This window comes from Pollicipes pollicipes, unplaced genomic scaffold (assembly GCF_011947565.3).
Source record: "Pollicipes pollicipes isolate AB1234 unplaced genomic scaffold, Ppol_2.1 Scaffold_6686;HRSCAF=7923_pilon_pilon_pilon, whole genome shotgun sequence".
Taxonomy (NCBI): domain Eukaryota; kingdom Metazoa; phylum Arthropoda; class Thecostraca; order Pollicipedomorpha; family Pollicipedidae; genus Pollicipes; species Pollicipes pollicipes.
Window position 1 is genome coordinate 1,753,691 of NW_023596921.1, and position 27,689 is coordinate 1,781,379.

The following is a 27,689-nucleotide window of genomic DNA, read 5'->3' on the forward strand; positions in this document are numbered from 1 at the left end:
GTCGGCGGCCGGCCGCCCTCCGAGTCCCGTCCCCGGCACGCCGCCCTGCAGTCCCGCAGCGAGCGGAAGTTATTGGCCGTGGCGCCGCAGCCCGAGTAGCGGAAGGAGCGGCACGCGCCGCTGGCCAGGTCCCAGAAGAAGCGTGTCACCTCGTCCCGGCACGGGCGGTCGTTCGTCTCCGGCGGCTGCGGACAAGTCATGTCAGGTCAGATCAGGTCAGGCCAAGCAAGAGAGGTCACCTCGTCCCGGCACCGCCGTTCGTTCGTCTCCGGCGGCTGCGGACAGGTCAGGCCAGGTCAAATAAGATCAAATCAGGTCAGATCAGGTCAGATATGAGCGGTTGCCTTAACCCTGCACGGACGGCAGTTCGTCTCCGGTGGCCGCGGACGGGTCAAGTCAGGTCAAAGAGATAATTTTGCGTGGGCATGATTGGTGTCGCTCATCTCCGCTGTCTACGGGAAAGGTCAGGCCAGGTTATAGTGACTTGGAAACTTGGAAGTCGCGCACAGCTGGCAACTGGCTTTAACGACTGGTTGTAGATCACATTAGGTGCGGTAAGCAATATGCAAAGAACGAAAAGACTCCGGCAGCATCCGTTCTCCATCCTGCGCTTCTCAGTCCCGGGCGAGACTGATGGGACGCAAAGTTTCCTGGCACACATACCGCTCTCGTCTTGACATCTCACGATGGCGGCTTGTTTCTTGTGGTCCTCACCGACCCCCGGACCCTCGTCTCGCTTTTACCTGGCTGAAAATGCCAGCCTGATGTCTTTTTCAGCGAGTCACTTTTTTGTTCTTGTCTCGTTGTTACCTGCTAGCAGACTTATCGTGTCTGGTTTTCACCTGGCCGCATATATTGTTGTCGTCTTGCTCCTACCTGTCACAGGCTATAAATCTGTTGCCGTTTTGTAGTTATCCTGGTTTCTGGCAAATTCCCATCTCGGTTTCACCCAATTTTGGTCTTATTCTCGCTTTTTTCGTCGTCTGCCCGCAGCTGCGCTCTACTCCCGTTCTCACTTGGTTGCAGATCTCGTTCTCGGCCCGGTTGTCGTTCTGACAGCGCTCTAAACATTCCGCTCGCGTCAGAAAGTTGTTGCTGTTGCCCTCGCAGCCGCCATACTGGAAGGTCTCGCAGGTGCCCGAAGCCGGGTCTCGGTACCAGCGCGTCTCGAAGGCGGTGCACGGGCCCGGGTCAGACGGCAACGAGCACATCCCAGCACCTGGTGGAGAGACGGACAGTGAAGAGGCAGGCGACAGCAGCTCGTACCCCGGATCGTGTTGGAACTGTGGCCGATATTACCCGGGGTGCAGCCAACTTTGCATATTGTCTGTTCAGACGACCGTGGCGGCTCGTGTGCGATACATCACTGATCAGAAATAGTGTATGTGCGCCTTTCATTTAATGTGTCATTCTTTACGGTATACCATATGTTTTTGAAAGGTCCGCGATGAATGGTTCTTCTAGTGGCGTGGAATGTAGCTACACTGAAAACCGTACATAATCGTTACATGCACTCACGAATAATTTGGCTGATTTTGGAAAAAAAAGAGGTACCAAAGAGGTTAGATGTGGGGCTTTCCGATTTAGTTGATGTTGTGGCCACAGAACGAAGAACCTCGCACGACTCAACGTAGTACGGAATGCGAAGCTAGTAAACTACGACGAGGATCACAAAGACTTGTATCCCACAAACGAAGACGGCGTGGTTTGTTATGGATGCCCGAACTGGGCTGCGTTTCTTTTAAGATCTTGTCTAAATTCCGTCAGTAGCTGACTGACTATCGCAGTGTGCAGTATGGCGGGTATTGCCACTAGAACCGCCAAATTGGTCTACAGTGTTTTTTGTTGTTGTCTTGTTTTGGAAGAGGGCCCATGGCTAAACCACCAGGAGGGGCATGCATACACATAAACAACAACAGATGCACTCCGGACTGGATATGTCAGCTGTTGAACATTTTACACCAAGAATGCCCACCTTCCGTGTCGCTGGCATCGCAAGCCTCCCTACACTCCCGCATTGTGAAGAACATATTCCTGCCTCGTTCGCATCCGAGCGACACGAAGGGGCGACATCTCCCGTCAGCGGCGCTGAAGTAGTATTTGGTTTCACGATCACCAGGCCGGCAGTTGGAGATGGCCTCGGGCTCGGCACGGCAGAACTGGGGCCTCTCACCACCACCTGAATGAACAAAAGTTGGGCCATGGTATGTGGGCCGGTACATTTGGCATCCCAAGGTCGAACTGCAGCGGTACAGTAAATTCGAGAATTGTGATTGCCGTCCGTCTTTTCCGTAATAATGTTATGTAAGACATGCTATAATATAAGCCTCCCAGCGCCGGGTCAGCTGAAAGGTCAGGTTGCCTAACGGGTCAACACCTCACTCGTGCCCGGGTCCGCCGAGGCGGACAGTGTTTAGTAGACGCCCGTGCATGCGCACCGCTGTTGTAGCGCAATAGCCGAGCCGAGCCGATATCCAGCCGGCGAGAATAACGCATGCCATAACATTGATGGCTTTCAAAATGAAAAGCGTGCTTTGTTGCGTAGGTACCTAAAGCTCTGCAACAATCCTATCATTACACATTTTGCTGCGCCGTGATTGAACTGCAGCTTGCTGTTGGAGCCGGACTGTCTCCATCTAACAATGTCCCCACTCCCAAACCCACCGAAGCACTCGGCAGCGCTGCCAGATGCGCGATAGTCCTGCACCGGTCAACAGCCGGACGCCCTCCTCACCTTCGTCACGGCCACTGCATGCCTGCTCGCACTCCCGCCGCGTCAAGAACACGTTTCTGCCCCGCTCGCAGTCGACCGATACGAAAGAGCGACATCTACCGACGGCAGCGCTGAAGTAATACTTGGTCTGGCGGTCACCAGGCAGGCAGTTCGGATCATCTTCGGGTTCTGCGCGGCAAAACTGCGGGATACCGCCGCCACCATTATCTGAAAAAAACGATTTTAGAGCAATTAACGGATCAAATGCGCAAAAAGCTAGTCGTTGCGCCATCATCGTTGGAAGCGAATGAGGCCTTTATTGGATGGGTAAGACGATGCGCTACATCAGCCTACACTTCGATGAAAAAGATTATGTGCTGTACTTCCCTTGTCTAGCTTCATCTTGCCTCCTCACGACACCCCAGTTATCCAGAGCTGGCTACACGCACCTAGGCTGCACGCACCTAGCAGTAGGACGGGCCCCCTGGCGGGTGCCCAGTGCGAGGGCAGAGCGCGTATCCTGTACGGGGCTCCCTGTGCGGACCGAGCCTTGGCGGAGGACCCGCAGTGGATGCAGTGTTGTCCCACCAGTATCCACTTGCCTTCATCTCGTGGCACCGAAATTATCATTAGTGACCGAGAAGGCTCTTATCAAACCAACACCAATCTGAGGAAAGAGACTCACGGTCGCTCTCACCTGTGTCTCGGCTCTCGCACACCTCTTCGCATTCCCGAGCGGTGAGGAACACGTTTCTCCCACGCTCGCAGCCAACGGACACAAATGAGCGACATCTGCCGACGGCAGTGCTGAAGTAGTACTTGGTCTCGCGGCGACCAGGGCGGCAGTTGGGGTCCTCTTCGGGCTCAACACGACAGAGCTGGGGCTGGTTTTCAACTTCACCACCTGATGGGCACACAACACGTAAGCAGCTGTATACTTAGCAGTGAAAACGGTTGAATTGTCTAAAATGTATGTCCAAATATATCTTCAAATGGCGGCCAGTTGGTTTCCTTGCGAGGATATCGCTGCAAGATCCACCCCATTTCACTCTTTTGGGTTTTTCATCCGCTGCCCCTCCCTCACCGGCATCGCGGTCGCCGCAAGCTTGTTCACATTCCCTTCGCGTCAGGAACACGTTTCTGCCTCGCTCGCAGCCGACCGATTCGAATGAGCGGCATCTGCCGGCCGTGGCGCTGAAGTAGAACTTGGTCTCCCGGCTGCCAGGGCGACATCCTGCAATATCCTCCGGTCGGACTCGACAGAACTGCGGTCTTTCGCCCTCTCTTTCACCTGTGGACAACGTACCGTTAATAAAACGAGAGTTCGATACTGGTGTAGTGCGCTGTCAATGTCACGTGTAGAATTTCGACTTGCGCTGCCGCTGAGGGCACCACCCATACCTCTATGCATGCATGTATGTACCACACATACATGCATGTATACATACATATGAATGTAACTATGACACTTAATACACATACAGAACATAAATAGAATATATTCCCAGCCATGAGATGCAAAGAAAATCCACAGTGGAAGAATCTCGGCCCCCCAATATACTAACAGTTCGGGGTTTTACACATATACTCATAAGTCACACCTTCAGTGGTGCAACCAGGATGTTACTTGGGATGAGGGCCAGATCGGGACATATAAGGGTATTTCAGCCAGGTTGTACCACTTCGTCGCTATATCTAGTCAGTTTTTGAATTTGGAGACGCTGAGTTCATGGCCATCAGTACTTGTTACGTGAGCTCCGGCCCCGACACAGTCAATCGTATAAATCCAGGGCAACGACCGAATTGGATGAGGAAAGTTTAACGCACCGCCATGCTACGCTCGGTTCGTCCCGCTCTTTGCCGTCACATGACCTTTAGGGTGGCCACTGCCACCGGCCATCCCGGTCAACAGCAAACAGCGAGCACCTAAAGCGACTCGAGCCCTCCCCACCACGGGTGAGTGGATGTGGATGGAACAGCTGACAGAACTCCGGCGGACCGCGGTCCTCGCCGCCTGGTGGCAGCGGCGGCGCAGCTGAGTTCCGAGTGGAGCAGCAGAGGGCGAGTCCATTGGACGACCGAGTAGGTGAGTCCATTGCCGGGTGGGAGGAGGCAGGAAGAGTGGAGGCGTTGACCGACTGCGTGGGTTGTTTTCACAGCAGGAGGATTGGTGAACCGTTGGGTACAGACTTGAAACAGGATGGGTAGCCGCTAACGTACCATAGGCAAGCTTTGTGTTGATAGTGAAGGTTTGCGCAGAAAAATGGAACATTTCAAGAAATCAGGTCTGATGTTTATAGGAGAGGCTGGTACACACGCAATAGCCAATAATTTTTTTCAAAAGAGGAGGAGAAGCTATTCAGCCTTGATATCATTGACTACATGTGGGTACAACTGCCACGCCATGGCGACGAAACGGGTGGCATGAAGAGGACTGGCTGACTGTTATTGCTCGCTCCTGTATTAGGGAGTAAAGAATGTTGGTCGGCACTTGATAAACACAACTGTATAAGAGCTACCTCTCTCAGGTAAAGCCTCGGAACGATATTTCCATTAACATGGCGAACATAGAAGCATTGAATTATTCACGCCCGTACATGGAGAGGAACACACGAGCTACCGTGGTAAGAAGGCGACCAACACATCTGCACCCTCTCCGCTCTCCCTCTCTCTCCCCCTGCCCCGCTCTGCAAGCCTTACCTCGGCTAACGTCCCCGCCACAGCGAGACTGACACTCCGCGCGCGACTCGAAATTGTTGGCGTTGCCGTCACAGCCCGTGTAGAAGAACCGCTCGCATCGGCCGGTGTCAGTGCTGAACGCCCAGCGGCGCAGTCTGCCCCTGCAGGTGTTGCCGGGTTCTACGGGCAGCCGGCAGATGGCTCCTCCTTCACCACCGCCCGCGCAGCTCTGCAAACACTCCTGCCACGCAAAATCGCCCGTGAGCTTGATCTAAAAGTCAACAGTACTCAAATACCATTTGGCCAGAAGCACGTCACGTGGCTTAAAGGAAACTACCTCGCAAGCCATTCCCACAACAGGCAGGCGGGCGGGTAGGACGGCAGGTAGCCCTGAAAACGGCGGGTTCAGGTAGACTTTAGAAACAAGCATCCGCCGTTCGTATCTCAGTCTTTCTTCGTCCTGCATCCTGGCGACACCCCAGTTGCCTGCGCACATGCGTAGATTTAAGTGCATTCAGGTGAGGACCCGATCCGAAGGCGGAGCACACATCCCGTACAGAAGTCCCGGCGGAGTCTCGGCAGAGGACCCCCGCAAGCGAGCAGCTTTGCCTAAATGCTACTCACTCTCCTTCATTCCATCGAACTAAAATTGTCGTCAACACCTCTAGTCCATACCAAACCAAAATTGGAAGCAGACCTGCATCTCTCATAGCGATACGCGCAGTCCAATTGAGAATCAATGACAAGCCGCTATATGCTGGTGAACCAGCATCCTCTGTCTGGCTTAGGCGCACACTTCATCTTCGTCTTGCCCACGATGCATGCAAATCAGTTGAAGCAACGGCCTGGTCACCTCAAAACAAAAAGGTTTTCGTTTGTTATTTACATAAAAAAAGAGATATATATCTATATACATATACATATATATAATATATATATATATATATATATATATATATATGTATATATATATATATATATATATATATATATATATGAAGGACTATGACCAGCTCACCATATCACCTAAACAATAAAAAAGGCTTCAGTTGTATATATCTATATATAATATATATATATATATATATATATATATATATATATATATATACATATATATATATATACAATATATATACATATATATATACCTTTCATATCATATATCATATACATATTACATTACACCCATATATATATATCTATATATATAGATATATATATATCTATATATATATATATATATATAGTATAGTCCTTGAAGGACTATGACCAGCTCACCATATCACCTAACAAATAAAAAGGCTTCAGTTTTCTCTCTCTCGCTCTCTCTCTCTCTCTCTCTCTCTCCTCTCTCTCTCTCTCTCTCTCTCTCTCTCTCTCTCTCTCTCTCTCTCTCTCTCTCTCTCTCTCTCTCTCTCTCTCTCTCAATCCATTGTATACATCACTGTCTGTTTTTTTCGTGTGACGTTTGTCGGCATGTGCCTACAGCGGACGTCCAAAGGCCAGCCCCACCTCTCTGGTGGAGTACATGTTGTCGCCGCTGAGGCAGCCGTCGTCAACCAGTGTGAGGCACACGCCGCGGTTAGCCGCGTAGAAGAAGACGGTGCGCTGGCGGCCGGGCGTGCAGCCGAACACCGGGCGCGGCTCGCGGTCACAGGAGGCCGGGCCCGGCCGCGGCCGATCTGGCCCGGCCTGGCACGAGCGTTCGCACGCCCGCCCGCTGCGGTAGATGTTGGGCCCCACTTCACAGCCGGACGACTCGAAGTCCTCACACCTGAGCAGAAGGGCGGGGTGAGGTTAGGAAGTTCAACATAGCGGGGGCAGAAGGTGCACGGCCCATCATGATAACTTTTTTCAAGTGTTTTCAAGTTTCGGTCTAGCAGCGGGCAAATTCAGGTACCGTCTGATGGTACAATGCCACTGGCATGAGCGTAAACCAAGCACCAAATGTCTGCAACCTAAATAATACCGTCGCTGAAAGGGCCATTCGTGTGCTGTGCAGTGCTGTGTTTGTTTACAGTGTCATTGGTAATATTTGCTGTTCCTGAGTTCCATCCGTAAGAAAGCAATGCATGATGCAGTCTACGCAAATGACCAGCATTCCATGCTACCACTAGCTGAATGCAGCGCGCCACACCTGAGCGTCTCGGCGTTGAAGGTCCAGCGCATCTCCGGCCGCTCCTGCGGCTCGCAGAAGTCGTCCAGCACGGGCGGCTCCATGCAGGCGTTCGACAGGTTGCCGGCGTTACTCAGCCGGAGCCCGCGGCACGCGCCGAGGCAGGCGGCCAGCGTCTCGAAGCTGTTGGCGTTGCCGCCGCAGCCGCCATACTCGAACGGCTGACAGCGGCCCGAGCGCACACTGAACGCCCAGCGGCGCTCGCGGCCGGCGCACTCGCCGCGCTCGGCCGGCAGCGCGCAGACGGCGCGCGCCGACTCCGGCACGACACACTCCTCGCGGCAGTCGGCGGCCAACCGGAAGCTGTTCTCGGACGGGCAGTCGCTGCTGGTGCGCGCCACGCAGCGGCCGGCGCGCGCGTCAAAGTAGACTCTACGCGCCTGTCGCGGCTCGTTGCACGTGCCATCGCCGCTCGGCGGGGCGAGGCAGCGCGCCGGCCGCTCGCTGCTCTCACCGCAGCGCGCGTTGCACGCAGCCAGGGTTTCGAAGTTGTTGGCGTTGCCGGCGCAGCCGCCGTAGGTGAAGTCGCGGCAGGCTCGGCGCGACGGGTCGTAGTAGAAGCGCGGCAGCGCCGCGAAGCATGGTCCGGCCTCCGCGGGTAGGCGGCACAGCTCTGGCAGCGAAGCGGAGAGCTAACGTAAGAGTCCAACACGAAACGACGCAGGGATCGCTGCTGCTCGAAGAAGTAACCAGCTTCTGGCGACATTTTGAGTGTAACATTATATGGCCGCGCAAACTGTGGCACTCAGTGAATGGTGTATTGTAACCTAACCGCAAGGCGGCTCGCGGTGTGTGTGCGTGTCGTTGTGGCTTTACGACGCACTCAGTTATTGAGGCCATATGGCGTTGCCTGCCTCTCACCCTGGCAGGAAGGACGGGCACCGCGCGGGGAATCGAACCCCGCACTTCTGATTTCCCAGACACACGGTGGTTAACGCAGACACGTCAACCACTGCACTACCAGGACCCCAAAGTTGGCTTCCAGAGATCGATGTCATGTGATAGACCCACCTTCGCTGGGGGTCGGGCCAGGGCCAGGGCCAGGGCCAGGGGTGGCTGGGCAGGACCGCTCGCATTCGCTGCGGGTCTCAAAGTTGTTTAAGTTTCCCCCGCAGCCGCTGTAGATGAACTGCTGACACCGTTTGCTGGTGTCGTCAAAGTAGTACCGGGTGAAGCTGCCCGCACAGGGTCCCACCAAGGAGCGCTGTCTGCAGATTGCGCCGCCTGGAGGCGTGGAATGACAGGAGTAGGAATTACAGCATGTCCACGAAGGTAGTCCAAGAGTGAAACAAGCAAGATAACCATGATAGCCATTCGTGATGCAGTCATGCTACCCATTTCATGAACCAGAGGCAAGAATGTTTATAATGACAGCGGTCTCTGGCAGTGCGATTTGGGGCAATGCGGCTTAGGCTGCTTAGACTAAGCCAGTGACTTGATATGCAGCTGATCTATGTCCATCTGCCAGAAAGCAGCCCTCCGGCGCCGTCCCGCGTCAGCCCATACCCGGTTCGATCTTGCTGCCGGTGCATCGGCTGGTGCACTCCCGAGCAGTCTCAAAGTTGTTGCCATTGCCCTCGCAACCGCCATAGGAGAACTGCTGGCAGCGGCCGGTGGCAGCGCTGTAGAAGTACCGCTCCACCCGGCCCGTGCAAGGACCCGCATCCGATGGGAGGAGGCACACGTCTGCGGCACGGCAGGTCAGGTCAGACCAGTCGACAGGCTGGTCGCCGCGCGTCTATCAGTGACATCACGTGAGCTCTTGAAAATGTGGTAAGGGGGCACGATCTGGACACAAGACAAGACCACGCTGGCTTTGGCGGCATGTCTCCAGAACGAGTCGACCCCCGACACTCATGTCCGTCTGAGCCTTCGCTCTATGTGCTTTTTACGTTTACTCTAACCAGGCCAGCCGGCCGCTGCTTTTTACTCTTTAAATTTTATTTTTGATGTTTTCCTCTGAATTGAAGGCTTTCTTAAACGAACCTTAACTTTTTTGTTTCCGAAATGCAAATCTCAAAGACGGCTACTGGATTTCATACACTTGGAATTCAAGCCCAATTTAGGATCTATTGACGCCTGCCATGCAAGAAAAAGACGACCTTTCAAAGGCATCTAATTTTGTCAACGCAGCTTGCTTCAGTACTGAAACATGGCTTCCAGCCGCCACACTGAGCGGACAGCGTGCCTCTGACTCAAGCGCCGATCTGGCGGATCTTACTCTGACCTTGATTCGCTTCGCCGGTGACGCCTCGGCACAGCTCCAGACACTCGCGTCGGCTGGCGAAGTTGTTGTCGCTGCCGCCGCAGCCGGTGTAGTCGAACTGGAAGCACTCGCCGGTGGTCGAGTCGTACGTAAAGCGATCCACGCGGCCCAGACAGTTGCCCGGGTCCGCCGACGGTGCCAGGCACATCTCTGGCGGACGGGAACGGCCACGTGGTTAACAACAGCGCCAGGTACGTCTCTGGTGAACGGGAACGGCCACGTGGTTCACAACAGCGCCAGGTACGTCTCTGGTGAACGGGAGCGGCCACGTGGTTCACAACAGCGCCAGGCACGTCTCTGGCGGACGGAGAGCGGCCATATGGGCTACAACGGCGCAAGCAGGTCAGTAAATGGAGAAGGGGTAGGAAGTAAGAGGGCGGCTTGACATGACAGCAAGACGGGGCACTTCACTTCTTTGACACGCATCTACCAAAACAATATCCGTGATTGTAAACTGGAATCGGAAGCAGTCATAACACTTCTTGTTTTGTCCTCCTCGCTATGCGCAGTCGAGCACGCAATTTCTTTTCCCATGGCGTTAATGAGTGCGAGACGATTGATTCCGTTTTTCGACTCAGCATGAGCCTGCACTGGTGTGACGCGCCCTCTAAAGCCCGCCCGACCCCATCACCACCCACCTCTATCACCCGTGTGATTAACAGCACCCTCTGAAGCCCGCCCGACCCCTGTCGACCTCTCTCACCCGTCTGATTAACGGCACCCTCTGAAGCCCGCCCGACCCCTGTCGACTTCTCTCACCCGTCTGATTAACAGCACCCTATGAAGCCCGCCCGACCCAGTTACCACCCACCTCTCTCACCCGTCTGATTAACAGCACTCTCTGAAGCCCGCCCGACCCCTGTCAACCTCTCTCACCCGTCTGATCAACAGCGCCCGCAGGACAGCTGCGCTCGCAGCTCGACTGCGTGGCGAAGTTGTTGTCGGTGGCGCCACAGCCGCCGTACAGCAGGCTGACGCAGCGGCCAGCAGGCACGCTGTAATAGAAGCGGCGGAGACGGGCGGTGCAGGAGGGGGCGCGCGGGTCGACCGGCGGCGCCGAGCAGTCCACCTCCGGCCGCTCGCCGCTACCGTCCGTCGGGCTCACGTCCCGGCACGTGCTCATGCACTCCCGCATCGTCTCGAAGTTGTTCTGCGGACGGACACGCCGTGAGGTGAGGTGGAAAGGCTGCGACCGGGGGGAGGGGGGTGCAGGAGCTGGCGGTGTCGTGAGATGCAGGAGAGAGGAGGACGAGCGTACCGTCTGCTGGGGAGGCTGCTGCAGCCGAGAGGACAGGTCGTGCTTGGTTGCATTCTTTGCAAACTCAGACAAGGCCAGCCGAGATGAGCTTAGCTCTGGCCTTGGCTAGAGATAGTGCTGATGCAGCCCCTCTCCCTCAGATTTTGTTAAGATACCTGTCTGGCTTACTTTGCAATCGTGCCTAATTTTTTGCTTCCTATAGGACATCCGTTACATACCCTGTCGACAAAGAAAGGTGTCTCTAACATTTCCGGTTCCCACGTAGCGATGGTTTTTTTGGGGGGGGGGAACACTTCACGACGATTTATGGCCAGTGTGAGCGGCAAGCGGCATCAGACGATTTCGCCGACCGCACGCGACTGGCTCACAGTGCTTCATTTACGTAGCCATAGATCATAACTATTTTATCAAAATGCGTACAACTATCATCGTTGCACTTATCATGAAACAAAAATACGCTTGCCTAGCTTTCGTGCCGCTACAAGGTATTGTCTCGTAGATATGACGACATTCAGCTGAAAAACTATTTTGGAAAAATTCGACCTTTGTCATGGCATCATGGGGTCAGTTAGCAAAAGAGAGTATATTGTCGATCGCAAAATCTCATTAAGAACAATCCGTTGGTGCCTTTTACTCCATCTCTATCTTTGTCCTAGTTTGGAAACGGCATGGAGCGAAGGCGCATGGATCCCAACCAGGCCGTGTTCTTCAAAATTTAGACTTAGGACGCAGGTTAAAACAAGCGATGAATGATTATGTATTTCGCGACACAGTGATGATTATTGGAGAATCGTACGTCAACAATCCGTTTAAATGAATCACGGCGTTGGAAATTTCCAGCATGCACGATTACAGCAGGTAACTCTGCGGAAGGTCTCAAAGGTGTGTAGACACTTTGGGAGCTAGCATTACAACCTCACCGGCTGGATGTACTAGGCAAATATCTTCCACCAGGCCTCGAATCAGCGACCCTTCTGTGTCTCTCAGCATCACCGCACATGCACCATACGTACGGCGTTGCCGCGGCAGCCTCCGTAGATGAAGCGGCGGCAGCGGCCGGAGGCTGGGTCATAGTAGTAGCGGTCGATCTGAGCGTCACAGCGGCCCGGGTCTGGGCGTAGCCGACACACACGGTCTGCCGGAGGTGACGTCACGGTGACGTCACTGGCGGTGACGTCCGACGGGGAGCACTGGCATGGGGCCGGGAATGACGTCATACTGTACCATCAATGCGTCAGGTGGTGATCGAGGCCAGGCGAGTGTTTTGAAGAGACGTCGAAGAGAACTAGCACGAATCCCCAAGCACTGGCACAGGGCAGGCATCCTGCTTCGGGGTGTGCCGAGGCCGTTAGTGCTGTTAGATAAAGCGCTTAAAAGAGGAACTAACATCACTTTTGGTCACATTGTTGTTATAGGATAATGGGCCACTTCTGCAGCCGGCTCTGGCCATCATAAGCACCAGTGGATGCTGAAATAATCATTCAGCATTTAGACACGACATCTCATGCAGAAACACTTCCCAGACGCAGCAATTAGGTGTGGCGCAGCGGAGCTTTCTAGGCTTCTCTGTAAACACGCGGGGATGGTGGCAAAAGGCATTGACTCGCAAATCTGCTACGATTGAAACGCTATGCGATTTGCATACACCAGGGCCATTACCTGTGTAGGCAGGGTATGGCAGTTTTCTGTTGCTGCCAAACACCATAATACACGCCAAGTGGAGGGCCTTTAAACCTCGCTGGCCTGCCGCATGAGAACTGATGTGCAAAGATCGCATACATCTGCATCGCCGTAAGGCATTTTGCATATCAGTGGTGCATGTGCACAATGTATGCAGAGGAAACAATGGTGCAACAGTTAATGAATTTGAGTTAGTTAGAGCTAGTTAGAGTTTTGTGCTGCATGCCACCGCAGGCTCTGCCGCCCACCGTGCTAGAAGGAGGAATCAGTGTGACAAGAAAACGCAAGGCCTCGCGGGTAGCAGAAACAACATGTACATCCCTGAGCGCCGACTCCAGCTGCGCCCCCACCCTCCAAACAATGCTAGCAATCTCAATGCGGAAATAAAAAGCGCTCACCCTCGCGAAACAGGGCCACTCCGAAATCCAACACCAACGCACCTGCCTGGCCGGCCGGCCCGTCACTCAGACAGGCGCGCTCACACTCGGACAGCGTGCGGTAGTTGTTGGCCGTGACGCCGCAGCCGTCGAACACCACGCGCTCGCAGCGGCCGCTCGCCTCGCTGTACGTGTAGCGCTGGATGCTGTCGAAGCAGCGGCGGGAGCCCTGGCGCTTGGGCGGGCCGCGACACTGCCGGTCGCGGCGGCCGGGCTCGGCGCGGCGGCCGCACGCCTCGGCGCAATCGGCCCGGTCGGCGAAGTTGTTGGCGTTGCCCTCGCAGCCGCCGTAGAAGAACTTGCGGCAGCGGCCGATCACCGGGTCGTAGTGCCAGCGCGTCTGCTCGCCCAGGCACGGGCCGGCGTCGGGCGCCAGGCTGCACGCGTCGCCCAGCTGGGAGTTGGCGCCGACGCGGCGCGCGCGCACGCCGGCGTCGTCCTCGACGAGCGCCGCCTCGGCTGGCGACGGCATGTCCTCGGCCGGCGGCCGGCAGGTGGCGGCGCATGCCTCCAGCGAGAGGAAGTTGTTGGCGGAGCCGTCGCAGCCCGAATAGCGGAAAGCGCGGCAGCGACCGGTGGCACCGTCATAGTAGAAGCGCATCACGCTGGAGCTGCAGGAGCCCTCCTGCTTGGGCGCGAGGCAAGCGGCAGCCGCCGGCGCCGCGGCCGCCGTGGCGTTGTTGCAGGTGCGGTAGCATGCGTCCAGGCTGCGGAAGTTGTTGAGGTTGCCGCCGCAGCCGCCGAACAGGAAGCGGCGGCAGACGCCGAGCGCGGCGTCGAAGAAGAGGCGCGGACTGTCGGCGCCGCAAGTGCCCGGGTCGGGTGGCAGCATGCACGGGTCGTGGTCCTCGTCCGCCGGCATCTCCGCCTTGTGGCGTTCAGCCATCTCTGATGACACGGGCAGAAGACCGCGTCGGTGAAGGACGATACCGACCACGGTACAACAGAGTGTGGTGGGTAGTTAGAAATACTGCCGCCCAAAACAAATATTAGATGATATATTATGGTCACTTTCGCTTATAGCGTGGCCTTAAGGCTTGGTGATGCGTGCTTGTGCACCGATGGATGGCCAGCGAACCACAACCATGCCTTGTGGTGCTCAGAACGGCAAGCATTTCACCTCTCTTTCATTTCTGACGATAACCACAAGTTCGGCGGCACTGGAGGCAACAGTTGACGGCATGCAATTTCGATCGGATCAAATAGCCGCTGCATTTAGTGACAGCTGGAGTGAGGTTTTACTGTACTTGATACGATTCGAAGCTAGGAAACGGAAACGGCCGAAGCGGCCGATGCTGCGTGAGGAACTGCACCGTATGGTCGATGATTTCAGAGGAATCGTCTGTCCCGTACTTAAAAGTAATTAGAACACATGTTTCCCTATTTGGTGAGATACTCGCATCCGACTGCATTTTTGGAAGATACTAAGAGCGACCATACGCTCTGATTCTTAGTGCGAGCGGGCGTCGTACTTGTTGATCGTCATATAATATTAAACGCACTTGTTGACACTCTTAAATGCTCTGACGAGCCTGATAATACCGATATAGGACGCTTTCTGTGCTTCTTAGAACAGGTGCTCACCGTGCTCGCGTACAAAATGCTTGCGCCTGTAAGTGGCGTATTACCGTTCTGTGATCGGCTCAGACAGGCGTACTATCTCTGAGATCGGCTCAGAGCAGACGATCACTGTTTTGTGATCGGCTCAGAGGGGCATATTACCGCTTGGAGATCGGCACGGAGCAGACGATCACTTTTTATGATCTGCTCAGAGCAACGGTTACCGTGTTTGGCGGCGCCGCGGGCCGGCAGAGGCGGCGGGTATACGGGCAGCACTGGCCGGATTCCCTCGCACTGGATCTGGCAGGCCAATATCGACGCGAACACGTTACCGCCCTCCTGACACCCGTTCCACTCAAACGAGCCGCACCTGTCGGACACGTGGCGCTGGTCACAGAGCTTAAATGAGGTCACAGGCATGGTTTACATTGGACGTGGGCTTTTGGGTTCCAGAGCCGACGCGATTCGACGGCACAGGTTCCGTTAGTCAGAGGAGATATGTGTTTATATATACATACGTATATACACAATATTTATATATAGGGCGTACTTATATATATATATATATATATATATATATATATATATATATATATATATATATATATATATATGATATGCCCTGACGTGTCTGGCAACAGAACGTCCACACCGCCCACCAATAGAAGCGTCACAGTGTGTTCGCACTGTTTTTTTATTGTCTGACCTCATTGACCTCTTCCTGGTTGTCAGACACCTAGTCGGTCCAACAATGCTAACCGTGCAACACTCCGGCCCCGCCAGCTAAGACTATCCCACGCCCAAAATACGCGCCGCACGGACTGGAAAGCCCACATTCCCACCCGGTCACACGCGGTGTTTTGATTCGGGGCCGCGTCGCGTCGCATGCAGTGCGCCGTCCCCCCCCCCCCCCCTGGAGTGTACCCCGCTGACTCCATTGTCTGCTGTTCAAGGTCCGCGGGCTTCCCCGAGCGGCCGTGGCTCTCACCGGCCGCTCTCCGGGTCATAGGCGAAGCGCGGCTGGCCAAATGCCTCCTGCGAGCAGACGCCGTCGGGCCGGGGTAGCAGGCACCGCTTCTCCTCGCCACGCGTGCCTGGTGAGGGTCACCGGGTCACATGGGGTCATGGGTTCAGACGGGGTGATCACGGGGTCAGACGGGGGTCGGGCACGACGGGATGGGAGCGGGGCTAGGCTCTGGGGAAGCAGGTGCTGGCAGACACACGGAGGTCGTTTTGACACGGATCGGTGCTGAGCGCATACCAATTTGTGGCTGAATGTTCGTGTGCACATGAGTCTCGCGATGTCTCGTAAGAGATGCTGCGACACGTACTGACAGCGCGGATTGTATTTTGCATGCATGTACAAGAGGACGAAAAACAACTCAATCCAACGCATACACATAACAAGAGCTATAGTTGGGAGACAGCAGATTAATATTTCACGAAGCCCCGTGATGCACACGCGAGCAATTTCCGGCGCTCCAAACGGGCTGAGCGTATTACTTCGTGCGCATAAACCATCACTACTGATGACCAGCAGTGCAGCCTTGCCACAATAAACGCACGCTCACCACGCAGTTATCCTCATATTATGCAGCTCGTAATTCGGCACACGAATCACGCAACTTGCGATTACATCTTTAAATCGATCCTCCTTTCCAAAAAGGTACAGCAATGTCACAAACTGCGGGTTCGCAGACCAGGGGCTGGCGTTGATTTTTATCGCTGGCTTTATAGGCCGAGCCACAAAAACTGGCCACTCCTGCATAATGAGCTAGCTGGTAGTGGTATGCGGCCGCTCTGTTGTTGGTGGGCCAATTATCTACTCCGGTTGTCCCCCCCCCCCCCGCCCCACCACCGCCCCTTGTACCCCGACGGCAGGTGCCCATCAGGCGGGGCGGTGATCGCGTGCGATGAACCTCCGGTGATACAGGAACAGTCAGCGGCTGGCGATGGCCACCACAGCAGGTGTGGGACAACAGGTATGGAGAGAGATGCTTAGTAACGGTAGGTGATCATGGGAGGGCACAGGCGCGATTGTGGCAGTCACGCGGGAAACACAGGCGTGCTGATAGAGCATGGAGTGGTACACTAGCTACCGCTTCATCCCACCACCGAGGCGCATACATGGTCTATGTTTGACCATGTATGCATGCACAGTTAACATCTGATGCACCTGAATGAACTGGGGATTACTGAGTAGCACCTACAAAAACTTACAGTTGGCGGCACGGTACAGTGATGAACGGGGAGGGGCGAAGGGGGGGGGGGGGGGGGCGCTAATAGATCCTTTCATCGAACGTTGAGTCCAGGCCAAGTGTTTCTGAGAACGAGTAATCGTTTTAAGGACTGACCAGCAGCGGGAGATTCAGGGACTGGCCGTGAGCAGAAGCTTCAGGGACTGACCAGGAGCAGAAGCTTCAGGGACTGGCCAGAAGCAGAAGATTCAGGGACTGACCAGGAGCAGAAGCTTCTGGGACTAGCCAGAAGAAGAAGCTTCAGGGACTGACCAGGAGGAGGAGCTTCAGGGACTGACCAGGAGCAGAAGCTTCAGGGACTGACCAAGAGCAGACGGCCGGCCGCGGTCGTCCGCGAAGCCAGCGACGCTGAGAGGTGCATGCTTATCCAGCGTGACGTTCAGCAGCGGCAGGATCTCGGAGATGCGGTACTCGCAGACGCTGCGGCACTCGGCCGGCGATCCAAAGTTGTTGGAGTTGCCCAGGCAGCCTGCAGTGGATAGTGGCCCGTGTAGCGGACGGACGACATAAGGCGTACGGGTAACAGGACGGGATGATATCGTGAAAGCGGAATACAGGGCTGTTTGAAGGGTATTTTTTCAATTTTCTTAGGCCACGTTTGGGTTCCTAGGTCACAATTTACAAGCGTATTTGTCACATACATTACCAGTGTACCGAAATCTGGACGTAGGATGAAGGTATCCTCCAATTTCAAGTACTATCGTCATTTTATCCCACGTGTCAAAATCAAAATTACACAAGTCACACGCGTCGTACTATTCAGCACGATTAGAGAACGACAGAACGCATTGGATGTTTTGAACCCCACCCCCCGCCAGTCAGCTGACTAACCTCCGTAGGAGAAGTCGCGACACTCGCCCTCCTTTAGGTCGAAGTGCCAGCGGCGCACCGGGTCCCGGCACGGCCCCATCTCGGAGGGCAGCACGCACGACCAGGGCGACGGAACGTCTGAGCACGGCCGGGCGTCAGGTCACGGGGTCAGCGCGGCCGGGCGTCAGGTCACGGGGTCAGCGCGGCCGGGCGTCAGGTCACGGGGTCAGCGCGGCCGGGCGTCAGGTCACGGGCGTCAGGCCAGGTCACAGCGCAAGCGCCGGCCGCCGCCGCAGAGTGCTAGGATGCGGCGAATAACGCCGCGCAACGTCCCAGCCGTAACTAATTACGCTGGTGCCCAGCGTCATATTTTGTGGTTTAGTTATCGATTTTTGGTAGGATAGCGAAAGTGTCGTTTAAAGGCATGCCATAATTTGGGTCTGATCGTATGCTAAATGTGTCAAATTGTCTGATATTCACTATTGGTAAGGTAAATGCGTAGCTTATTTGGTTACATTGTCCAATGTTTAACTCGAATGAAGTAGTGCACTGCGACGGTTAAATGCCAAGCCATGTTTCGGAACATAAACTGCCGCTTTAGAAAATTGTGCACCTATGTGTACTATTGATCTATGCGTCTGAACGACGTACCAGCAACGAAAGCCGTGACACCACTCGTGAAAACACATCAGTCTGCCTATCATGCATCAGTGCCATGCCAACTCCAACCGTGCAAGTAAGCTTTTACCGCAGCATAAAAGTATTGAAAAGAATGCAGCTCCAAACCTTGACACTTGGTCGGAAAAAGCTTACTCATATATGGAGAGCGTCGTATGATACATACTGCGGCAGCTATACTTGTGAAGTCGTTGTCCAAACATTTCGCACTTGCATCATGCACCTATCATCCTATACAAAAACACGCACTTTATCGCGTCAAAGCCTGCCACAACTGGGTCATTTTGCCACACCTGGGTGAACTGACCCACCGATGACCTTGACCCGTCCCGTCGCCCTGCCAACAGACCTGAGGCGGCGCGGAAACAGCTCAGCTGACACTCGGTGTAGGACCTGTAGATGACGTCCAGACTACAGCTGGAACACGGGTCTGGCCGGCACTCCTGGGAGCGTTCATCGCAGTAGAACTCGGCGGCCCTGCCGGGTCGGCGGCGCACGTCAGGGCGGGGCTTCGTCCCGGGGGCGGTCGGCGGCGCACGCCAGGGCGGGGTGACGTCACGGGGGCGGTCGGCGGCGCACGTCAGGGCGGGGTGACGTCACGGGGGCGGTCGGCGGCGCACGTCAGAGGGGGAGGGGGTGACGGCACGGGGGCGGTCGGCGGCGCACGTCAGGGCGGGTGACGTCACGGGGGCGGTCGGCGGCGCACGTCAGGGCGGGGTGACGTCACGGAGGCGGTCGGCGGCGCACGCCAGGGCGGGGTGACGTCACGGGGGCGGTCGGCGGCGCACGTCAGGGCGGGGTGATGTCACGGGGGCGGTCGGCGGTGCGCGCCAGGGCGGGGTGACGTCACGGGGGCGGTCGGCGGCGCACGTCAGGGCGGGGTGACGTCACGGGGGCGGTCGGCGGCGCGCGCCAGGGCGGGGTGACGTCACGGGGGCGGTCGGCGGTGTGCGCCAGGGCGGGGTGACGTCACGGGGGCGGCGCCAGGGCGGGGTGACGGCCTGACCATCAGACGGCCTCTGACGGCATGACCATCAGAGAACGCAGAAGCTTTTGAGACTACCAACCAAATGTAGCAACACTACTGCCCACCCCAAGCTCGTATGAACGCCACGCCAGCGGTCGCTCCCCGCCGTTTGGACGCACCGTTTCACACGTGTCCCGTGTCTAAAGCGCGCCGGGGCCGGTACCGTGACCCCGCTCATTACACGGTGCGCCGCGCCCCCCGCGTGCAGCGCGCCGCCCCGGTCTCGTGCGGCGTCACACTGTCGACCCCGGTCAGCCGGCGGCGATTACTGCGCGCAATCACCAGCAGCCAACGCAAAACGTGACAAACATGAACATTACGTGGAGCTGCATCAGTGAGTCACCACTCCGGGCGAGCGATGCCGCGACACTGACCCTGGGTGATGTAATAACTTCTGGGTATTTGTCCCATGCGGGGACAGAAGGCGTTAATAGATATGTCATGACGTACTTTCATGCCGTGGGTAACTATCATCATGGCGTTGGGATTGATAAAAGGTGAACACTACGATCGATTGCGTTGCATAAAACTTGGTGGTAGCATTGTCTAACTGTGCTTATTTTAGACAAACAATCCAATCGCTGAGGAAATTTGAGTCGCAGTTCGTGATAAGTGGCTGTGTTTTCTGTTCAGATACGTCTTCAACGCTCGTGGTCGTCATGCGCATAAATTCAACATCTACAGAAGGCTTATCCCACACAGCAGTCGAGTGGTTTCATTCTAAAAGAACTCCATATAAAAAAACATCAGTTTATAACCGACCGGTAAATGCCATTGACCATTTCTATGTCTAAGATCCCAAACTTAAAGCAAATGACCCGCAAATGAAATATAGATATATCAAAGAGAGAAAGAGAGAGAGAGAGAGAGAGAGAGAGAGAGAGAGAGAGAGAGAGAGAGAGAGAGAGAAGAGGAGAGAGAGAGAGAGAGAGAGAGAGAAGAGAGAGAGAGAGAGAAGAGAGAGATACATATATTCACTAGATATATCTCTCTCCTCTCATCTCTCTTCTCTCTATCCTCTCTCTCTCTCTCCTCTCTTCATCTCTCTCTCCTCTCTCTCTCTCTCTCTCTCTCTCTCTAGATAGATAGATAGATAGATAGATAGATAGATATATGAAGTATAGACATCATTTAATAACGTGGTGATCAGTATTGCGCGTTATACCACACTGTTGGAGGGGATCTTCGCCCAGAAGAAAGCTTCAGATACAATTCTTCCGGACGTTTTAAAGCGGCTTAAGAAGGTATGAGCACAGGACAGTTTGGCTGTAATGCACACTTGCCAACAACACGCATTTCACAGCCTGCTTGATCCAATAGGAGATGGGGATGTAAACCTCGGATAACGAACCAAAATCGGTGGCCGACATATATAGGCCAATGCATGCCATAACAAATGGCCTAGGGCGACTGTAGCTTAGAATGCTGTTCAAGGCTTTAACCATCAAATCGTAGGCTCTACCTCTACGAGTTAAATGATATCGACCAGTGCCATAGTTGCCGAGGCCACACATAGATCATATTTTACGCTGTCTGGTTTTGTTTTCTGTCGATGGAATTCTGAACAGACTTGGGCGTACGGCCCCGACTATCGGAACCTCTTACAACGTGCCACATAATCACCAGCATGTTCACCTCCGTTTGCCGCGCGGCCAGCACGCTGAAGCCCCACCGCTGTTTGCTATTCTCATACGTAAAATTGGAGAAACGGTTTATTTGGCAGCATGAAAGTCGGAAATGTGATTCCATCTATTGCAGGTTTCAGTGCAGTGATGAACAGCTGTTGCAAAGGTGAACGATGTGAGAGATTTAGCACGAGCATGCTGGCCAAGCTCGCTCAGACGTGGTAGGCTCCTTTGGGCAGGCTGATGAGAGGAGAGCTCTACGTCCCCAAGTACAAACACCTGAATGTGGAAACATAGAAGCACGATCGTCGGTTGTATCGTGTGAAATGTTCATGTTCATATAGTTAGTAACTTTCCACAAGATCCAGTGGCTTTTTAAAAGTTACACGTCATCACTGATAAAATCGGGCATAAAAGAGACAATGTGAAACCTAGTAAAAATAGCCTAACACATCACACATGGGTCAAGGGGTCATCTCGGTGAATCACACTATTGCATTCACATTGTGGCATCACACACAATCGAACTGACACACGCACCCACTGATGTGCCAACACTCGCCTCACTGAGTAGAAACTCCATAAGTTGGCGCTTGAAGCGGCCTAGACTCTGAACATTGCGCAAGTCGGGCGGCATGCAGTTAAACAAACCCGATGCTCTGTAGCTAAATCGGTGAGTGCCAGAGTTGCTCACCACTCGGGGGCGCCTCAGCTGGTTAGCCTGTCGCGTTTCATGAGTGTGCTCAGCACGTGTGAACATCGCGGCTATATCTGGTGGCTGACCCGTGAGTAAGACTTTTTTGAGCAGGCACAACATATGATATCTGACGAGCTGATCAGCACTAAGCCATCGTAGATCCCTGACAACATCCGATATATAGTCACACCTTCTCCTTCCGCTCACAACCCGCGCACAGAAGTTCACGAGTTTTTTGCACGCGATGGGGCTGGGTGGCACCGTGAGTACCATACAGTGCTATACAGTATCTAATGGAGGAAAGAACTAGAGCTCCGACAATGCGAACGTGGGTGTCTCTTGGGAGTACATGGTTGGTATGGGACAGGCCATCAGAGCGCCTGTCGACCTGGTAACAAGCTGATCAACGTGGGTTCAAATGTGAGATTTCTGTCCATCACCACACCAAGGTTTTTGACAGGCACGGCTTTCAGTGATGACAGCTGACCCGAACTTGACATGCACAGGAGGCATATGACGCAGCATAGCCTTCGTCCCGAAAAAACATTAACTGTGTTTTTGCTGTACTGACTTCCATAGAGTGGTTGTTAAACCAGCCCAATACAACTTACAAGGCACTCTCCATGGTTGCGACAAGCTGCTGCATTGCGCTTTTCTTTCCAGTAACCAAAATCTGTGTGTCATCGGCGTATTATATCACTGTAGCGCCTTCTGAATATAACGCTAGATCGTTCGAGAAAATGGAATATAGGAGCGGCCCGAGGGCGGTACCCTGAAATACCCCCATCCCATTCGGAAGACTACGAGAGCGCGGTATGCCCTGAAGGATATCTGACCTGAACCATTTGGGTATGTCCGCAAAGTTAGCTTTCAAACCATTTCGTGTCGATATTGTACATCTTAAGCTTGGAGAAGAGAAGCTGGTGGTCCACAACGTCAAAACATTTTGACAGATCTATCAAAACAAGCAGAGCGATCTCCCAGCATCCATTGCGGTGAGTATTTTATCATTCACTACAGTAAGTGCGGCCTCAGTTGAAAAATTCGTACGATCTCTGTGTTGTGTATACGAAAATAAATCTTGCTCGTTAAAATATGAACTAAGTTGATGATGAACAATACGCTCGACTATCTTTGCTATGGCTGGCACTACAGAGATTGGCCTCAATTTGGTTGGATCGTTCAAATCACTGGTTTTCGGGAGCGCTGTGATAAGAGCGTGTTTCCAGGCGCTGGGCACCTTTCCGTCAATGAGACTGCTATTGATGACGTCAATTAGGAGACATCCGATACCACGAAAAAACTACTGTACGAGCTGCGTACTAAGATCATCTAGCCCACAGGACGTCGTCGGGTCCATCGTAGACATAGCTGCAAGCAGCTCATCGCATGACACAGGACGCACCTGGACGCACAAATGCAATAGTATGGGATCTGTAATGCATTGAAATAAATGGAGTGAGCAAATGGTACGATTATTCTAGCCAACGTCGGACAACTGCAGTCATTTTCTTGGTTTCTCCAAGGTTTTCGATGGAAAGGATGCTATGACAGTGGGCTACAGAATGAAATGCATCATTTTTGCCCTTGCTTCCCGCACTGAACTCCTGCTAAAACTTTAAACGATCTGGAAATCTTTCTTAGATGTCTGATCGGCCACCTTTGCGAGAAAAAATGAGGGCAGATCCTGGGATTCAACTACGAGCCCACCCAGAATGGCGTAAACCTATTCGAGAAAAAATCGTTGCCAGTAACCAAGCGTGACAGCATCCGACCCATTTTACCTGGGGCAATAATTTACCGGGTCGACGCAGACAAGTGCATAGTAATTTCATGTGCCAACGATGACAAGCATTCACGCCACGTGTAGCGTAGAATGGCAAAAAGCGTGAACACAATTAACAGCAGGCCACATAAGCTTCGCAATGAACGCACCGATATGCGTTTACGCAGTACCACAAGCATCATGAAACAGTAGATAATTTACAGCAAACCGAACACAGCCAGGCTTGATAAACGCCACCATTGCACGAATGCCTTTAGTTAGAATATGCTCCGAAAAAAATCAAGGCGAAGAAGGTGCGTTGTGAAATGGTATGTGAAACCGCATCTTATCAACGATGTCTTTAACGAACCGCGGACCTGCTGTCCTTGTCCGTGGCACCGCTGCAAATCAGCAAATTTAACGTCGATAATGGAGGGTTTACTGGTGCGCCTGTCAGCGATCGGGGGTTTACCGGCGCGCCTGTCAGTGATGAAGGACTTACCGGCGCGCCTGTCCGTGGTCGGGGGTTACTGGTGCGCCGTTCAGTGATCGGGGGTTCGCCGGTGCGCCTGTCAGTGATCGGGGGTTTACCGGCGCGCCTGTCAATGATCAAGGGTTTACCGGCGCGCCTGTCCGTGGTTGGAGGTTTGCCGACGCGCCTGTCAGTGATCAAGGCTTTACCGACGCGCCTGTCTGTGGTCGGGAGGTTACCGGAGCGCCTGTCCGTGGTCGGGGGTTTGCCGACGCGCTTGTCAGTGATCAAGGGTTTACCGGCGCGCCTGTCAGTGATCGGGGGTTTACCGGCGCGCCTGTCCGTGGTTGGGGGTTTGCCGATGCGCCTGTCTGTGGTCGGGAGGTTACCGGCGCGCCTGTCAGTGATCGGGGGTTTATCGGCGCGCCGGCCTGATAACAGTGGTGACCTTGTTCTATGGGAGCGTGCAAGTCATCCGCCATTTGTCCTCAAAAGCCCCTATTGTGAGAGTTACTGTACACCTGTGTTTAAACTCGGCCCACTAAATTGCTTCAAATATGCAATCAAATGCTGGTGGTTTGATAGACTTACCTCGGCTCGACAGAGCATGTCTGAGAACAGAACACAGAACACGCGATAGACAAGTCTCGACAGAAATTGTGAGTCATCGAACTAAAAACATGCTGATATGCACAAATGACGGCGTACCGCATCATCCATACGTGGTTTATGTGCAATATAGTACTGGACACCTACGATCAACACAAGGTAGTTTTCTCATACATCTCGTACGATGCCCAAAACGATTCGTCGAATCAAGAGACAAACTTGGCATATTATGCGTTCGAAGAACGCCTGTATATCACATACAATTACCGTCAGATCAGTTTCTATTTTTAAAAGATATTTTTTCATAAGCTTGCTTTTTGGCTTGACCAGATACAATAAGTATATCACAACGGATCTCGCCGATATGAGGAAAATTGCAGTAAGAATCGGACAGCACATGACGGTTTTCTTCCTAGGCAGCATGACAGTCATTTGGCTGAGCCTAGACAGTGCCTGCGCTGCAGTATGATCAGTGGTGTTTGCAGGATTGCACAATGGGCATGGCACAACTTAAAAATACTGCCCTAGAAACCAAGTTTAGCGCATCGCAGTAGCGCACAAATCTTGTATGCCGTCAAACAACATTACATGCTCTCAATCTTCATATTTGTTGCGTGTCTACCTTAGAATTTTAACTGCCAGCACTTAGTTATATCCATATAAGTGTATGCCAAGATTATCATTGGCATGTCAAAAAGCCAAGCCTCTCCAACACCGGATGCATCATGCGGAACGGGTGGAGATATGAACCACCTGTGCGCTAAATGCTTAGTTACCAAATCATTTGTTTTCATTTCGTGTTCACAGCCGAGGTAGGTTTCGAGCTTTGTGTTCCCTAAAGGTCAACAGTACAGAGTTCCAGCATTAACAACAGCACATTTGTATTTTTTGTTTTGCCCTTTTTAGTGAGCCTTTTGCCTTTTTTCATTTGCCTTATTTAGTGAGCCTTTTGCCTTCTTTATGTTGCCTTTTTTAGTGAGCGGCCCATGACGGAGCTCTGTAGTATTACGTCTATACTGCATTTGCATTTATGACTTCGCATTACGTTTCTGCGCATAGACAATTTCTTGCGTACCAACTTCGCAGTCAAAAACTCCTTTCTTCGAAAGCCTGGTTGAGGCTAATTTTGCATCCTGAGTTGAATAAGCTTGTTTCCATAGTTTAATCATCCATTGGTGAAAGGAAAAACATCGGCAGCACTCATTTTAGACGGCAGTTGTCCTCGCGCAATGCCTGGCAAACACGTAAATATCTATGACTGATCGTGCTTGCTTTTGCTGATGCTAGTTGTTGGTACTGGAGCACATCACTGCTACAGCCGGTGGCGTCGGAACAAACGCACGTAGGCGGCTGGCGGCTCGCCTTTGCACTACGTCCGTCATCGAACTCAAAACACGTGACCTGTTCGCTTGGGGGGGGGGAGAGCGAATACCTTAACGAAGTGAACTGTATATCAGTTATTGCCGTTTGCTATAAGGCGACTATTAAGAGCGCCCTAGTGACGCAATCTCCATTTTCCTAGTTCCGCGATCTCCATTTTTCACCAGGACTGTCTCTCCACTGACATCGTGAGCGTTTCTTCGGCCCAAACAGCTAGTTCAAGTGGGTCGACGCGGGGCACACTTTTCCCATACCACCATTAGCCTTAGCCACAATCTTTATACGAAACAATCATATGTTTGTCTATTTGTGTGCGAGCTTGTTCACACACGGGCCTCCTCGCACGCCATACGTGCGTTTGCCATCTCGTACTTCGTATGTGTGGCAAACGTGACAGTGACCTCGGTTATCTGAGCCCACTGTTCAATGGAGGCCTATGTTGTTCGGATCGTTGGCATCTGGACCATTGTGGCTATTTCGACTTGCACTATGAGTTCGATGCACATTTTGGGTTGGAGCTTTCAGTACCGCAAAACGAAGAGGCCAATTTTGCATTCCATTAAGTCAGTACAATGGCTTTACCATGTTTCGTATGAACAAACCTGTGATCATGACATCATGCTTTCTTCTTTACGCTTGCATGACTCGTACATTAAAACATAACGAGTTTACAAGCAAGCACGAAGAGATGCGATGCGTTTACAGATGCGATGTATATGGGGTGCTCCCGCACAACCGTTCAAGAACACCTCAGCTGAACGTTTCGTGTCTGTCTTCAAGAATCTCCCGAATTATCGTATGTGGCAACAGTCAAGTTCGTCACGGATTATTTGTCTAAAAAGCTGTTCATAAACACGTATGTGTTGAACGCAAATAAGTGATCAATAACAGAAAACGCTTTCGTACCCATAGGCCGTATTAACTCCCAACCCCGAGAAATGGATCAATTAAAGGTCATTTAAGGAATTTCTCCCCAACCAGTTAACAGTAAGTTAATAAAAAAGCATCCGCAAGAAGTCGGTAGACCATCCCTCGCGAGGGCCCCCTGCTCCTACGCCCATGCCAGGGTCTAGGTGGTAGTCTCGGTCTGTTAAGGCATCTCAAGAATGTCTTTTATGACAAACATGTGCTAAAGATTCTCGCAATGCTTCAAACAATTCCTATTATATGAAATGAAACTAAACTCATTCAAACCGTTTACACATTCAAAGGCTTTCCATATCTTTTAATTGACCACTGGGAAATCTGAAAAAGGTTCACAAAGATCAGCTGCATACAGCGCACCAAGAAAACGCACATTGTTATTTGCAGGTGTGGACATCGGCGAATCTATAATGAAATTAGTACACCAACTCTTCTCTCATTAATCATCTAACTAATTCACCAACGCCTACCAAACCATCTATGTGGCTCAGACCTGTCAAACGCGTGATGTGACTGAAGAGCACAATATGAGTTCAAGTTTCGCCTTGTGGAGCTCATCGCCACAAAGCGTACGCCGGAGGTTTGTACGTACCTGACCCGGTGCCCAGAGAGCAGCAGCAGCGCCCCAAACAGAGCTAGCGGGGCCCTCCGCTGAACCCACCGATCACCCAT

General features: G+C 53.2%; 1 protein-coding gene and 1 long non-coding RNA gene across 2 annotated transcripts; both read right to left on the bottom strand.

The window, feature by feature from the left end:
- Positions 1-50: 50 nt before the first annotated feature.
- Positions 51-27,689, bottom strand: LOC119107272 (papilin; the record flags this gene model as incomplete). The annotated part of the gene is made up of 22 exons (XM_037230693.1): positions 27,610-27,689; positions 18,868-18,995; positions 17,862-17,978; positions 17,398-17,499; positions 15,761-15,866; positions 14,997-15,142; positions 13,698-14,100; positions 13,334-13,589; positions 12,109-12,183; positions 10,714-10,987; positions 9,799-9,987; positions 9,078-9,257; positions 8,583-8,795; positions 7,817-8,184; positions 7,533-7,732; positions 7,088-7,169; positions 6,882-7,003; positions 5,447-5,553; positions 3,411-3,617; positions 1,976-2,179; positions 1,017-1,219; positions 51-185 (listed from the first exon to the last, which is right to left on the bottom strand). Coding segments are annotated over exons 1-22 (3,897 nt in total), but the record flags the coding sequence as incomplete, so codon positions are not given.
- LOC119107238 (uncharacterized) lies at positions 2,083-3,584 on the bottom strand. The gene is made up of 3 exons (XR_005095226.1): positions 3,411-3,584; positions 2,735-2,941; positions 2,083-2,179 (listed from the first exon to the last, which is right to left on the bottom strand). It is a non-coding gene; the product is annotated as an uncharacterized LOC119107238 (long non-coding RNA).